The sequence below is a fragment of the Myotis myotis genome, unplaced genomic scaffold (assembly GCF_014108235.1).
Source record: "Myotis myotis isolate mMyoMyo1 unplaced genomic scaffold, mMyoMyo1.p scaffold_m19_p_9, whole genome shotgun sequence".
In the NCBI taxonomy this organism is placed as follows: domain Eukaryota; kingdom Metazoa; phylum Chordata; class Mammalia; order Chiroptera; family Vespertilionidae; genus Myotis; species Myotis myotis.
Window position 1 is genome coordinate 118741 of NW_023416401.1, and position 15589 is coordinate 134329.

Consider the following 15589-nt stretch of genomic DNA (forward strand, 5'->3'; position numbering starts at 1 on the left):
GTGGCCTGCAGGCCTTGGCCACCCCTCCGGGTGGACGCCAGGTCCTTGTAGAAGTGGCCAGGCCTCGGGGCTGTGGCAGCCAATGAGAATCCCCCTTGAGAGAGAAGAGGCCCTCTGTGTGCGTGTCCGTTCACAGACAGGCCACACGTGTGGTCCTTTGTCTGTCTGGAGCACAGACCGCAGGTTCTCAGTCTGAGACTCTGCTGGTGAACTCCCCCCCACCCCCTGGAACGGGCTCCAGGGACTGGGGCGACCTGAGCTCTCATCGCTGCAGCGACGTTCCAACAAGGCAGTTACAGTTCCTGTCCTTTCCATGTGGGACGCGGAGCTCGGAGGGAAGCCCCCGTGTGTGAAGCCGGGACGTTGTTGGGTCCCATCGGCCACTGTGGAGGGAGTCACTGTGCAGTGAGCAGCCGCAGTCCTGTCCCCGGTGATGGGGACTCAGTGCTCCCAGGGCGTTGGGGTGGGGGGGCTGCCAGGTGCCACGGCTGCACCCACCGCAGGAAGAGGGGAGCAGCCCCTGGTGCGCCGCTCTGGGGTCCGTACCCTCCTGAGGAGGAAATCGGGAGCAGAAGCAGCGCAGAGGGGAATGAGTAACTGGGGGAGGGGCAGTGGTCCCTGGGGAGGGGACGGCGGAGCCCGTGTTGAGGGACAAATACGAGTTCCCCAAGTGCCGTGTGGCACAACAGGCAGAAGGAATAGCAAAGGACAGAGGCGTGCAAGGCGGGACTTGAAGGTGGGTGTGCAAGTCCTTTGTGGTGAGTGAGGGGTGTGGGGGGTGCCGTGTGTGAGGGCCAGAGAGGCAGAAAGAGCGAGGAGACAAGCCCGTGCCGTGCTGGGAAGCTCGACTTGCGAGCGTGGAAGCCACGGAATATCCCAGTGAACAAGGTCAGAGCCCCCCAATCTGATGCCGTTGTGGTGCTGTCTGCTCTGCTGGCTTCAGGATTAGTTACTGAAGGGAAAGATTACAGAAGCCAACAAGCTTCGCATCTGATGTGTGTTGCCATGGCGCCAAAGAATGTTGTTTTTTAATTTCCACTCGTTTCTCCATTGTTTCCATCCGTCACTCTCTTTCGCAAACGTTATTCTCGATGCCAGGGTAAGTGCTGCTGAGAGCTCGCTAATGCCTGTCTGCGTGCCCTTCGATTGCGTAAGAGCGTCATGTAGAGCCGTTTCCAGGAGTGTCTGTAGCGGGGATGGGGCTGAGGCTGCTGGTCCTTGTTCCTTCATGGACCCTCAGAGCCCGAGTGCCGCAGCCTGGGAGACACACCTGCCAAGCGTCTGCGTGTCTCTCCTGCTCGTGGTTCCTGGCCCGTTGCTCTTGCTCCGTAACTGCAGGGTGGGAGCCAGGGGTTTAATGTGGCTGCGGGCACAGCACCGGGCACCCAGCTCAGCCCTGCGCCCGTCTGGCCTGTGCAGCCCACAGCCAGCAGGCCGCACGGAGGACTCGCTGCGCTCCTTGCAGACCCGCCGAGCAGAGCAGGGTGTCTCGCTGGCTGACGTTGGGATCAGAGGCAGCGTCAGCATCAATGGAGGGAGGGGCAGACGCCGCTGCGAATCCCATGAGCGCTTCGTCGCTCGGGGATTTTTAAATTTAAGAGTCTTTGCATTTAGTTGTTTGTTGTTTGTTCTTTTTCTGTTTTTATTTTGTAGAATCGTCCTCCTCAGTGGCAGGCGATCCTTCTGCAGCGTGTTCTCAGTGCTGCCGTATCGGGACAGCGCCCAGGCCGGGTACGTACCTGCACTCGCCTGGCTCTAGGGCGAGAGGCTGTGGGACCCCGTGTGGGAGGTGCTGCCCTTCCCTTCCCAGCAGCTGGCCTCTCTCTGACACTGGACATTCAGGGAAAGTCGAAGGAAAGAGTTCTACCCTCTTTTCAGCCAGAAAGCATCCTTGCAGGTGTGTGTGTGTGTCCCCGTGTTTATCTGTGTGTCTGTGTGTGTGTATCCCCGTATCTGTGTGTGTCCCCGTATTTATCTGTGTTCCTGTGTGTGTGTCCCGTGTTTATCTGTGTGTCTGTGTGTGTATCCCTATGTCTGTGTGTGTGTATCCCCGTGTGTATCTGTGTGTGTATCCTGTATCTGTGTGTGTCCCCGTGTTTATCTGTGTGTCTGTGTGTGTATCCCCGTGTGTATCTGTGTGTGTGTCCCCATATTTGTCTCTGTGTGTGTGTCCTCGCCATGCTGCCTGCTGCTTCTGATGTGCACGTTGGCATATCCTGATCCTGTGAAGCAAGAACAATGCAAGGCCCACCCCACCCCCTGGGCCTTGCCGGCTCTGGAGACAGGGAGGTCAGGAAAGGAATGACACAGCGTGTGCCCACTCTGCCTCCTTGTACTGGGCTTGGGGCTGGAACCCGACCAGCCTGCGGAGCAAATACCAGAGCAGAGCGGACCAGAAGCAGAGGGGGAACGCCACCTCTCAGGGTCAACAAGCTCCTCCTTTGGTCCGAAAAAAATGTAGGTAGTGAGGCTCTGACCTTGCAAAGCGCTGCCTCCTTCCCCAGCCCCAGACTGTGCCTCTCCTCTGAGTCCTGCCCGTCACCGGCACCTGCTCCCTGCATCTGTGTCATCAGGAAGCTGCAGGGGCTCAGGACAGGACGCTGGGAGCGCTGTGGGTGGCGGAGCACCGTGGGTGCTGGCACTGGCCTCTGCAAACTCATGCAGGGCCTGTTTCTGGGTGTGTGACGGTCACAGGCTGTCCACATAGGACCTGGCCCGAGGGAGGGCGGCAGGTCCTGTGCTGCTTCACCCTTTACGGTGCCGCCTGGTTCACGGGAGATGCATTTTAAGACCCCGTGGGTGCCTAAACTTGCGGGTAGTACTGACCCTGTATATACCATGTTTTCTCCTGTATGTACACAACTATGATAAAGTTTACTTCATAAATTACGCACAGAGATTAACAGCAGTAACTAGTAATGAAATAGAACAGTGGTAACAGTCTGCTGGAATGGAAGTTATGAGCACGTGGCATTATTAAGTAAAACCAGGGTCGCTTGAGCACAGACCCTGCGGACTGGGACGGGATCTGATGACGAAGGCGGCCGCTGAGGGACCAGCAGGCGGGGCGTCTGTGGCGTGAACGCACTGACAGGTGGGCTCCCATCAGGCGGGAAGGAGTGGACACTGAGATTCCATTCTGGCCTGAGGATGGCACCGAATTTAAACTTACGAATTGTTTGTTTCTGGAATTTTCCATTTAATATTTTCGGGCCCCAGTGGACCAGGGGTCACTGAAACGGCATAAAGCGAAGCCGTGGATAAGGGAGGGTGGCGGTATTTAGGGGGGTCACCTGAGGGGGTTATTAGGAGACTCGTCCTGCCACTTGCCCCAGATGCAGACGCGGAATGTGCGAGGACTCACGGGACGTAACCTCACATCTTGGATACGAACAATCAAACTCGCCACTCCCTCAGCTTTATAGATGAGAAACCAAGATGCAGAAAAGGTAATTTCTGTAACAAAGCCCCCAGCCAAGTCCCCGTGTCACCCAGCAGAGAAGAGAACATGCTCGCGGGGGCGGCACATGCTGACGTCCTCAGGAGAAACTGGCAGCACGAGTCGGATTGAGCAGCGAGACTAAGAAGTGTCCTGCTTGTCATTTTTTTTTTTAAATATATTTTATTGATTTCTTACAGAGAGGAAGGGAGAGAGATAGAGAGTTAGAAACATCGATGAGAGAGAAACATCGATCAGCTGCCTCCTGCACATCTCCTACCGGGGATATGCCTGCAACCCAGGCACATGCCCTTGACCGGAACCGAACCTGGGACCCTTCAGTCCGCAGACCGACGTGCCATCCACTGAGCCAAACCGGTTTCGGCCTGCTTGTCATTTTTTAAAATATATTCTCACTGATGTCAGAGAGGAAGGGAGAGGGAAAGAGAGAGAAACATCCATGATGAGAGGGAACCATGGATCGGCTCCTCCCGCACGCCCCCGACTGGGGATGTGCCTGACGGGGGAATCGAACCGTGACCTCTTGTTTCACAGGGCAGTGCTCAACCACTGAGTCACGCTGGCCGGACTGTTCTGCTTTTTAAATGTTTTAATGAACAGATATCCTATTTATAATAACTGCCACTTATAATTATGATCTTTAAGCTAATTATTGGGAAATAATTGTGCTTAAATGACAAGTGTTTATGCTAGTAAATTTATACGTGTACATATTTTTAAACTCCTGCAGCTCATGTGCATACTAACTAGTATGTTTTCACTGTGAAAAATTCCTTTACCTTTACGCTAAAGCCTCTCCGTGACCAGGACGTAAGTCCTAGGATTCCCGGGGTGGAAAGGGGGCTTCCCTGCCTTGCAGCTCGAGCCCATAGGCTCCCTGCCCCCCCCCCCCATCTGAGCCAGCCACCGGACTCCGGCCACCGGGCTGCTCAACACACGGTTTCTGGCTCCCGTGGTTCCGTGGTGCTTAGGCACGTGGACCAGGCCACGTGTGCCCGAGAATTCCAACAGGCGCAGACCAGCCGCGGACGGGTCCATGTGTGTCCCAACTTCATCCCAAGAAAGATTTAAAGACAGGAAAACTCAAAAGTCCCTTCACTGCACTTGAACCCCTGACTGGAGAGCATCTGTCGGGGTGGCCTTATCTCTTCTGGGTCTGTCTTCTGGCCCCTGCGGCGGCCGGAGCGTCCCAGGCCCTCTATTCCGCCCCCCTGCCCCCCCAGCTTTGTTCTTGGGTTTGAGCTGAACTGGACTGACTTTGGCTCCTGACATCTGCTGAGCGAAGCAGACAGGCCGGCCCAGGGGAGGCTTCACAGGCGCTTGTGACAGTCGTCCTGCTAGGGCCCCACCGACCCAGAGTCGAGTCGAGTCGGAGCAGTGGTTCTCCACCTTCTGGCCCTTTAAATACGGTTCCTCATGTTGTGACCCAACCATAACATTATTTTCGTTGCTACTTCATAACTGTAATGTTGCTACTGTGGTGAATCGTCATGTGAATATCTGATATGCAGGATGGTCTTAGGCGACCCCTGTGAAAGGGTCGTTCGACCGCCAAAGGGGTCGTGACCCACAGGTTGAGAACCGCTGCCTTAGAGGGAGTGGCTGTCCCAGCCTCCACCTAGTCCTCTCACGTACGCGGATTCATACTCAGACCTCGCTGGCGCTGTGATCCAGGCCATGTGTGAAAGCCCTTGAAGCCTGCACCTGCGGCTTACGGAGCGCAGACGGCTCTCGGCTCTCAGCTCTCGGCTAATCTGAAGAGCAGGTGGGGTGAGGTCCGAGTCCTCAGACGCCCTCCTGTGTGTAGGTTTCCAGGTTCCTTGCTGACTGTCTTGGTGCAGATTCGTTCTCAAGGCCCCTGTTTACTTTGTGTGGCTCTCCCAGAATTCCCAGAATCCACGAGAAGCACCTGCCCCTTTGCCTTGCCAAGCCCCAGGCTGCGCTTCTCTGCGGGAGTGAAAGGGCCCTTTTTCCCTTTCCCCTCTCCCTCCCTCTCTGTGTCCCTCCTTAGGGAGCTTTTAACCCTTTGCTCTCTCTGTCCTGCGTGGGGAAGACCATGGCTTGTTAGTGACAAGCTGGCTGCAAATTGCCCACACTGTTTGGACTTGGTTTTTTGTTTTGTTTTGGTTAATCCTCACCCTGGGATATTTTTTCTAATGATTTTTAGAGAGTGAAAAGGAGGGAGGAGGGGAGAGGCAGAGAGAAACACTGACGTGAGAGACACATGGATTGATTCCTCCTGCCCGAGCTCTCACCCGGGCAGGGGATCAAACCTGCAATCCGGGTACGTGCCCTCGACCAGGAGTTGAACACGAGACCCTTTGGTCCGCGGGCAGATGCTCTATCCACTGAGCCACACGGGCCAGGGCTATTTGGCCTTGCTTGCACTTTCCTGCCTCAGTTTCCCTATTCACTTGACCTGGAATTTTCCTGGCTCCTCACTGCCCTGTTAGATAGGAGATGCTTCTAATAACTGTCTTCTTTTCCCGTTCTTTCCCGTTGGGAATTCAGTCTTGCCCGGGGCATGATGGGCACGGAGCAGGGGTGCAGGGCGGGTGCATTCAGACAACACCCAGCTCCCCAGTCCCTGTCCACACCCCTCGGGTCTCTGGCTGTCAGCAGTTGGCTGGCCTCGCCCTCCGTCAGCTCCAGTGGGAAATGTCAGTAGCATGCAGCGTGCGAGCAGATGAACACACGGCTCTTTCCACGGGCGCCGGGCTTGCGGGAAGCAGGGACGCTCTTGGCTGCACGTTGAGTTGGAAGCAGGTGGTTTCCCCAGGTCCGTTCTGGGTGGGAGTCGGGAGGTGGGAATAATGCAATAGGGGGTCGGCCCGGGACCCAGAGCTTCCTCCTGCCTCCCGCCCTCTACCACCCTCTGGCCTGTTCCTCCTGCGACAGGACTTCCTGCTTGGACCCCAGGCGAGTGCAGCTGCATTACAGGCCAGAAGGGCGTCCTGTGGGGCGACTCGTCATGGCGTCCCGTCAGCGGGAACAGGCACGCCCGTCCCAGACACCAACTCCAGAGCTTTGGGAGCGGGTCCCCTGTGAGGGGGAGACTGCAGGCCTGGAGTCGGAGCTGCCCCCGCAGCCCCGTGCACACAGCTGCCATGAGAGCGAGATGGTCTTCAGTCCCTGGAGGTGGGGCACCGCAGGCATTTTGCACATACAGGGCGGGGCAGGAGGGTTACAGCTGTTTCCATGGGAAGCAATACAACGTTAATAAATATGAGAATAAGCTCTTGTTTCTCATACAACCGTCAACCTACCTTTATTTTAAATTGATCCCAGAGAGACTGGAGGGGAAAGGGGGAAACATCCATTGGCTGCTCCCTGCACGCCCCCTACTGGGGATTGAGCCCGCCACCCAGGCCTGTGCTCCGACTGGAATTGAACCAGCAACCTTTGGGGCGATGCCCAACCAACACTGGCCAGGGCTGTGAGCCTACTTTTGCCATGAGGGTGTGGCTGGAAGGAGGTCGGAGTGAGTCCAGGAAGCCTGTGCTGAGGATTCTAGAGAACAACCACGCTCGTGCCCCAACAGAATAGCGCCTGCGAGGCGTGTGTGCTGGGGAGACCCACTGAGAGCAGCATGCCTGGTTGACGGACAGTCGCTGGGTGAGCCGCCTGCACGGTTGGAGCCCCAGTGTCTCTGGACGTGAAGCTTTAAACAGCAGCTTCCGTGTGGCGCTCGTGTCCCCAGCCTTTGTTGCTGGACATTTCAGGTGAGGTCGTCCCCTCGTCACTCGGTGACACAGAGGACGGCCCTTCCGGAGAGGCCTCCAGCCTCCACGCCCCTCCCCCACGTCCGTGCATGTTCCCCCAGCGACCGGCTCTGGGATGATCTCATGGGTGAATCATGCCGTGATCGGCTGTTTGTAGGAGCTGCCTGCAGAGGCCCCTCATTGCTGCCAGTGCCCGGGGGGTGGCGTGTGGATGGCAAGCTCAGTGGGAGCCCGAAGGCTGGCAGGACTGAACGCTGCTCTGATTGTCCGCGGCCTGGTGGCCTGGCCCATCTGCTGCTTCTGAACTGGGGGCAGCGCTCTGCTCTGGACCAGCAGGCAGACTTGCCCGGTGGCGGCAGTACGGGGGCGATGGCGAGGATTCTGGAGCCACGTTAGCCTCGTGTCGCTGAGCCTGGGGTGCAGCCCCCAGTGGTGCCGGGCTAGAGACGGCCTTGCTGCCCAGCCAGCCTCACGTTCTGCTCTCTGTGAAGCAGATCTCCGGCCTGTTCTTTTCTAAGCGTCTGGAAATCCTGTTAACTTTAATTAGCTTTTAAGTTAGTTACACATCCACGTGTTCAACGCATTGTCCTTTAAAGATTGATGCCCAGAGGGGCTCCCGGCTGCAACCCCGGCCCGAGAGGCAGCCCCGTCACTGAAGTAAATCCCAGCGGCCGTCCCGGAGGCGGAGGCCCTGCGACGAGCTCATTGGCCACAACACACTTGGGTCACCCACTTCCCAGGTGCTGATGCTTTAAGTCGCACGCACGTACGGCTGCTGCTGTCATTGAGAGGAATGTCGGTTCGTTAGCCAGACGCTCCCTAAGGAACGGGCCTTGGCTCGGCCCTGCTGTCCAGTTCCTTGCGGTGCCGCTCAATGAGCTGGAAGAGGACACGGGAGCACTGTGCCGCCCACAGGAGGGAGTCAGGAGCTGGCACATGAGGCCTTGAGCACCGAGGGGACCCCCTCTGGGCACCAGGAGAGCTAGACCGGCCGCTGCTCTGACCAGACGACCCACCACGATGAAATCGAGTAGGTCCGCTCTGTGTCAGGGGACAAAACTAAGACGGGCCCGGGGGTTCCCGCCCGAGGTGACGGGCTTCCCAGGAGACCCACGGGGCGAACTGCAGTGCCGTCTGCGAGGCTGGCTCCGCCCCAGAGAGCCCACCTCTGCGTCTGCTTCTTGCTTAGAGGTATCACTGTTGTGGGGCTGTCTCCCCTGGTGTTTTCATCCCCTCCCCCATCTTCTGTGGCCCCTTCTCTGTCCTCCTTACACTACCTCCCATCCCTCCCACCCCTTTTGGCCAACCTTTGTAAAAAAAAAAAAGTGTGTGCACTCGCCCTGGGTTTTCAAAGTGTGTTTGTTGCTTACGGTCTCTGCAAAGGTTAAGAAACTTAAATAGGCCCGGCTGGTGTGGCTCAGTGGTTGAGCATTAGCCAGGAACCAGGAGGACACGGTTCAGTTCCCATCAGGACACAGGCCCGGGTTGCAGGCTCCATCCCCAGTGTGGGGTGTGCCCGAGACAACCGATCCATGATTCTCTCATCATCGATGTTTCTGTCTCTCTTCCCTTCCTCTCTGAAATCAATAGAAATATTTTTTTTAAAAATAAACTTAAATAGCATGAGAAATGAGGTCTTGTAGCTAAATAAGCTGAGCAGTCTCCCCTGGGGCTGTGGGCGCAGAGGGAATGGGAGCAGGGTTTTGTCAGGGCATCTACACCCACGAGGTCCTGTCCTGAGCCTGACCGACTGTGCCCTCCTGCGAGTCCAAGCGACACGTACACCGTTCCGCTCGCGGTTTTGGACAAGACCCACGTGGGCGGTGGAACTTGCCTCCGTTCCATGCTTAGAAGGAGGCAGAACATAAATAAATTCATTTTTGAACTCAACGTGCATCTGGGAAAAATGATCTCTGAGGCTCTTCAAACCAATTGCAAAGCCCAGCTTCATTTGCTTTGAAGACCTTCAGCTGCCGTTCCCCGGGGTCCGCCTCCGGTGCCGCAGGGTCAGCGCTGGCACCGCGTGATGTCGGTGCTCACGCCCCGTGTTGATGGGAGAGATGATCTGAGAGGGAACGTGGAGACCTGATCACTCGTCAGTCCTCAGCCTTCGGCTGCTGCTCCGCTGGGTGTTTTCAACCCTCCCTTTGGGGGAACCAGCGCACCCTTCCGGCCTTTCTGCACCCTTCCCACCCTCTCGGTTCACAAAGAGGGGGCATCAAGGCCACGGTCTCTGGCTTCTCCTCACTCCCCTGAGGCCTATTCCAGCTCCGCCCAGGGTCTCCCCCCGGGGCCTGGCTCCGACCCACAGGCTGTGTCAGCCTCAGGGCCCGGACCTTGCTCCACGGGTGTTTCCCTTTGCTCGCGATGGATGCATCCGCTGTCCTGTCTGCTGGAGGAAGTGAGGGCTGCCCTGGAGGCTCCTAGAGGGGGCGAGGCAGGTGGTCCCTGGTTTGTGGCCCTGAGGTGCTGGTCGTAAGCGTCGCTCCAGCCTGCTGGTCTCCCAGCTGCAGGTTGGAGGCCAACAGCTTGGATGTGAGCTTCCTGTGGGCACGGCACCTCCATGAAGTGGGGAAGCCTGGGCCTCGGAGCCCTCAGGGAGCGTGGTCCTGGTGGGGCCACCCCCTCCCCCGGGGGAGCTCAGACTCCTCCGAGAGCACTTCTGTGGCTCAGGATGCCTTGGAGCTCTTGATGGATGAGCTGCACCTCTGAGTGACCTCACAGTTCTCTGACTGTCCGTGGAGGAGTCTAAAGTCACGTTCAGTCACATCCGGTCAATGGGGCGCGGGGGGGGGGGGGGCACTGACCAGAGTTTGCGTGTGAAGTGTGAAGACTTGTGTCAGTTCCAGAGGGGCCCAGACGCTCTGGGCTGGCCTGGCAGAACTGGCCTCCACGTGGCTGCAGAAGGCAGTCCTCCTGGGAGCAGGTCGAGGTGGGTCTTTGGAAGATGTTGCTAACCTCACTCTGCATCATAGGATGAGGGAGCCAGTCCATCATGGGAGCCCACAGGTGAGGAGGACTGCTCAGCACATCAGAGGGTCCTGAGTTCCTCCATGGGGGGCGGGCACTCGTCTCTCCTCCCCCCACTCACCTGCCTCCAGGGCACCTCGCTTTCCCATCGATTCCTTTACTATTTTAAACTTGTTCGTTCTTGCTGAAACAGCCCCCATTCTTACAGGAGACAGCCCTGAGCACAGTGCCTCTACGGCACACAGAGGCAGCAGCTGGAAGGTGGTCCTTCCTGGATATGGCTGCGATTTAGACCCCTGGGAGCGTTCAGAACTCCTGCACCCAGGTTGCACCCATGACAACAGAATCAGCATGGCTGGGGTGGGAGCCAGACCGCAGGAGTTTGTCAGAAATCCCCGGTGATTCCAACACGCAGCTTAGTGAGAACTACTGCAAGGAGAGGGGGACGTGGCCAGCCATCTGCCTACTCTGGGCCTCGTTTTCTCATCTGTAAAATGGGACAGTAATAGCAACAGCAGTCTGATAAGGGCAGCATCAAGAATGAAGGGGCCTGCGGGCCCAGCTCAGTGGTTGAGCGTTGATGTATGAACCAGGAGGTCATGGTTTGATTCCCGGTCAGCGCACATGCCTAGTGCGGGCTCGATCCCCATTAGGGGGCAGCAGAGGCAGCTGATCCATGATCCTCTCTCATCACTGATGTTCCTATCTCCCCCTCTTCCTTCCTCTCTGAAATTAGTAAAACTATATTTTTGAAAAAAAGGATGAAAGGGATGGTGTGTGACAGTCTTTGTCAGGTGTGAAGTGTTCTGTGACTGCTTGCTGTTCACATTGGACATTGTTTCATAGAAAGATACTCATTTTCCAGGTGGCCTGCCAAGGTAGGAGGGTGACTCTTGGGGCGCTAATTCTCTCATGGCCAGCAGTGAGCCTGAGAGCTGTTCAGGATGAGAAATTCTTTCTCCTGTCTACTAAAGGGGGAGGCGAGAGGCGTCTCCCCCAGATTTAAGAAGAAGCCAGCAGCGAGAGCCCAGCAGAGTGTAGTCCCTGTGCCCGGGGTGCCCCCTGGTGCCTGTGCCATAACCGTCTCAGAGAAGAGAGACTTGCTGAGTGGAGGGAGGCCGGGGATCCACACTCTGCACCCGCCTTTCTCCCTCAGGCACTCGTTCAGCTGTACGTCCTTCATGCCAGAGTGGGGGGCGTGTGGGGGGGCTGCCCTTGAGCCGCTGACCCGGCCCGGTGGAGGGGCGAGGGGAAGCCTGCTCGGTCCCTTTCGTCAGCATGACTGGTGTCTCATAGTGAGCGTCACAGCACCTCTTTTGGGTACAAACAGCAGCTTTCCTCTCTGGCTTGTCCTCCCAGGGACTTGAAGGCGGACGGAGGGAGACAGTCAGCAGGTGCCGTGAGCCTGAAAGAGGTCATTGGCCTGGAAGGCGTGGAGCTGGGCGCTGACGGGAAGGTAAGGCTGCCTGGCTCCCGTTGGCGAGTCTGTGCCCAAGTCACAGGTTTGGGAAGCAGAAGAGGGGGCAGTCCACGCGCCTCGCTCGAGGGGTGGGGGGCACCTTCCTGGGCTCCCAGCGGGCAGGCGAAGCCCATCGAGGCCGCGATTGCATAGCAACACAAGGTTTCCCTGCCTGCGCGCACACACGTGTCCACGTGCATGCTCTGGGGTGCAGGGATGTGGGTAGTGTGAACAGCAGTAACGGATGGTGCCCGCAAGCCGCCTCCCCACAACTAGACAGGTGTCAGCCTCCGACGGAGACCCTAGGCCCCAGGGCTGCCACGCCTCTCACACGCAGCTCACCAGGCTGCGGGGTGACGTCTAGGGTGTGAAGGGTGAATCCAGTCTTTCATGAGCCCCCCAAAGCCTGTTGGGGAGACCATGCAGGGTGTCCTTGGGGAGACCGTCCCAGCCGTTTGCATGCACAGGACCCCCCGGCACAGCTCCCCCAGGGCCTGAGCTGTGGTCCCCAGGCCAGCGGAGAGAAAGATACATGTGCTGCTTTCTCTCCTGAAGGCTGAGTGTCCACCCAGGAATGGGGAGGGGGTTGCGGGGGGTGGGAAGCGGAGGTGAGCCCCATGGATGGATCTGCCGCAGGGCACGGGGTCACGCCCCTTGTCAGGGACTCCAGCCGTCGGGGCCTGGAACGCTGCGGGTGATGGTTCATGGAAAGCAGTGCCAGTCTGTGCCTCACGCAGCCCACACCATCCCCACAGTGTCTAGGACCATGATGGTGAACCTATGACACGCGTGTCAGCGGTGACACGCAAACTCATTTTTTTGGTTGATTTTTCTTTTTTAAATGATATTTAAATGTATAAAATAAATATAAAAAATATAAATCTTTGTGTTACTATGGTTACAGATATCAAAAAATTTCTATATGTGCCACGGCACCAGAGTTAAGTTAGGGTTTTTCAAAATGCTGACACGCCGAGCTCAAAAGGTTCGCCATCGCTGGTCGAGGACAACACATTGTTATCAAACACACATCGGCCATGTCACCTGAGCGTTCTCACCGGGGGGGGGGGGGGGGGGGGCGGTCAGGGACAGCCACAGGCAGCGGTTCTGGCACAGATTTGGCCGGAATAGAAGTCATCTTCCAGGTCCCTGGTGTCCGTCGCAATGGGAGACGTGCAGCGTCGCTGGGTCTGTCCCTCACCTGCCTGGGGCTGTCCCTCACCTGCCCTTTGTCTTCCTTCCAGACAGTGTCGTACACCCAGTTCCTGTGGCCCACAAACGCCTTGGGAGCCCGGAGGGGCACCATCGACTCCACCTCCTCCTTCTCCCACTTCCGCACCCTGAGCCACCGCAGCCTCTCCATAGGGCGGGCCAGCAGCACCCAGGGGAGCCTCGACACAGGTGCCGGCTGCTGGGTCTGGGGGCTGCGGCAAGAGGCGTTTGGGGTACAGTGTGGGTGGGTCTCCTGTGTGCAGACAGGAGGGCCGGGTCCCGGAGTGTGAGCTCATCCCACAGGCAACGTGATTGGGCAAGAGGATTTCAGCCTCACAACCAGCCAGAGGGTGGCCTCTCCAATGAGATGCCTCCGCCCAGCCCCTGAGCGCCCCTGGGGAAACCCCACGGCCTCGTGCAGAGGGGGCTGGGCAGGATCCGGCTTCTGGCCACCTCTGCGCCTCAGAGTTACCTCCCTGTTACCTGCTTCTTGCCTACACTTTTCAGTGCTCAAGTTGGGCTTTTCTTCAAATAATTGAGCCAGAAGCCCAGGATCTGGTGTGAGAACGTCCCTTGTGGTTCTCGCGCGAGCGGATGGGCTGCGGAAGGAGGCTGGGTGCTTCCTGCTCGGCCTGAGCGACCCCCTGGGGCTGACGGGAGCTCTTGGTGAGCAGTGCCACTGCTCGGAGACCCCAGGCCATCGGAGGGCTCAGCCTGTCCAGGTGCTGAGTCAGAAACACTGTCCGTGCTTCCACCCGCTGGTCCCCAAGTGCACGGGCCTGCTTTGATCCGTGTTTATGTGGGCACAGTAGTCTGCCCAGGAGGGTTCACCCCAAAACGTGCTTCTCACGGGGCTCAGTTGCCAATGACCTGCAGGGTTAGAAACGAGCCTTTCGGCACCACGTGTTCTGTCCGAGTGTCCCTGTGCTGTTCATGCTCCGGGGTCCTGTGCTTTCCGGGTCAGGGAGATTCACGTGTCATTTTCTAAAGTGGAAAAGCTCGTCGTCAGGTGAAGAATCTGGTGCCCCTGTTGGAGAGGACACGCCTCCTTGGCTGCAGAGACTGACTACATGTCAGGCAGGCAGGCAGGCGACCGAGCTGGTGCCCTGACCAGCCCTCAGTCCCCCGCACGGGCATTCACCTCTGCGCTGCCCGGAGGCCTGGCCCTGACTGTCCCTCTGCCTGTGGCCCTTAGGCAGCGACCTGGGAGACTTTGTGGACTACGACCCGAACCTCCTGGACGACCCCCAGTGGCCTTGTGGGAAGCACAAGCGGGTTCTCATCTTCCCTTCGTACATGGTGAGTAGCGTGGAGGCGGCAGGCAGGCCTTCCCTCGGCTGCGCTGCCTTCAGACCCTGCTCAGCCTGGAGACCCTCCAGGTGCCGTGCTGACAGGGAGACCAGAACGTGGCCGGTCCAGGGTTCTGCTGGTCACTGGCCTGCACACATCACATTAGCTACCGGCTCACTCTCCAAGCGTGGCATCTGTAGACCCACTGGGAGAGGGTGGGCTCACCGGCCGTGCTGAGGTCAAGCCAGCTGGTAGAGTCCTCGTGAGGGTGGGTCTGCAGTGCCCACTGAGCAAACACGTGGCCTGGGCTCAGGGTGACCGAGCCCTCCCCCCGGGAAAGTGAAGCAGGACAGTGTGGGTGTCAAACGCAAGCCTTCCTCACAGCTGCTGTTTCTCGGGCTCTTCCTGTTTTCCTCTGAGTCTGGTTTCGGCTCCTGGCTGACCACCTCCCACCGCTCTGCTCCTGGCGGCCGTTCCCCGAGATCAGAGGGCCTGGCAGGGCCCGGGTACTTTCTTGGGGAGATGCGCCAACTCGGAGGCAGGCCGAGCCGGGATGCCGTGGGGAGAGGCACGAGGGCTTCTGGGAAACCGCTGCCCCAGGGCTGCACACAGGAATCGGTGGGAGAGCACGGCCAGAACGCCCTGCCGCCTCCCTGCCGGCCGGAGGGCGCAGCTGAGCACACGGCCTGGCGCCTCCCTCCCCCGCCATGCGGTCTCTGCACTCGGCCCAGCAGTGAGCCCGGCCCTTCTCCTGGGACACGCGGGGCAGGAGGGCATCTCCGAGGAGACAGTGTCCTGGGTCTCAGTCAGAGAGGCTGCAGAAGCCTCGGACCCCGCGCTTAGGGGCAATCAGGCAGGCAGGCGCCAGGGGGGAGTCAGGACAGACCCCGTGTCGTGTCTCGGAAGCCGCAGTGGGCCCAGCCTACGTATGAAAGGGCACCTGGCACCCACTCAGAGCTGAGCGGCCTCTGTGCTGGGCCCCGGGCTCAGGCCTCTCCTCACAGAGCATTTGACAACGGGCCGACGTCAGAGACACCCGGGACCTGGCCAGCTCCGCCTGCGTCTCCTCCTGTAACGGGCAGGGAGCCAGAAACGTTCCAGTGCCAGAGTCAGGATGAATTACCAAAGGCATTTAGTGTATTGGTTTTTAAAATATATTTTATTGATTACAGAGAGGGAGGGAGGGAGAGAAACATCAGTGATGCGAGAGAATCATTGACTGGCTGCCTCCTGCACACCCCACACCCCAGCCTGCAACCCAGGCATGTGCCCTGACTGGGAATCGAACCGTGACCCCCTCGTAGGGCGATATTCAGCCTCTGAGCCACGCCAGCCGGGCCAAAGGCATTTAGTTTAAAACTGGCCCTACTCCTTGCTCTTCCCTCCTTATTCCCCAGCTGCTGACACAGAAAGCGAACCAGACCTGTGGGTAGTTCTTTTCCACTCTGACCTCTGTGAGGTCATTGCTTCTTTAAA

The 15589-nt window shown here is 58.3% G+C and overlaps 1 protein-coding gene across 2 annotated transcripts in view; it reads left to right on the top strand.

Moving 5' to 3' along the window:
* CABLES1 (Cdk5 and Abl enzyme substrate 1) overlaps positions 1–15589 on the top strand; it is a 76144-nt gene that overhangs the window by 47657 nt on the left and 12898 nt on the right. The window contains exons 4-7 of one of the 2 annotated variants that reach the window (XM_036321880.1): positions 1654–1731; positions 11512–11608; positions 12856–13012; positions 14019–14122. In XM_036321880.1, the coding sequence (XP_036177773.1) occupies positions 1654–1731; positions 11512–11608; positions 12856–13012; positions 14019–14122 (436 nt within the window). The remainder of the gene's footprint in view (positions 1–1653; positions 1732–11511; positions 11609–12855; positions 13013–14018; positions 14123–15589) is intronic. The other variant, XM_036321881.1, reaches the window with a different exon arrangement.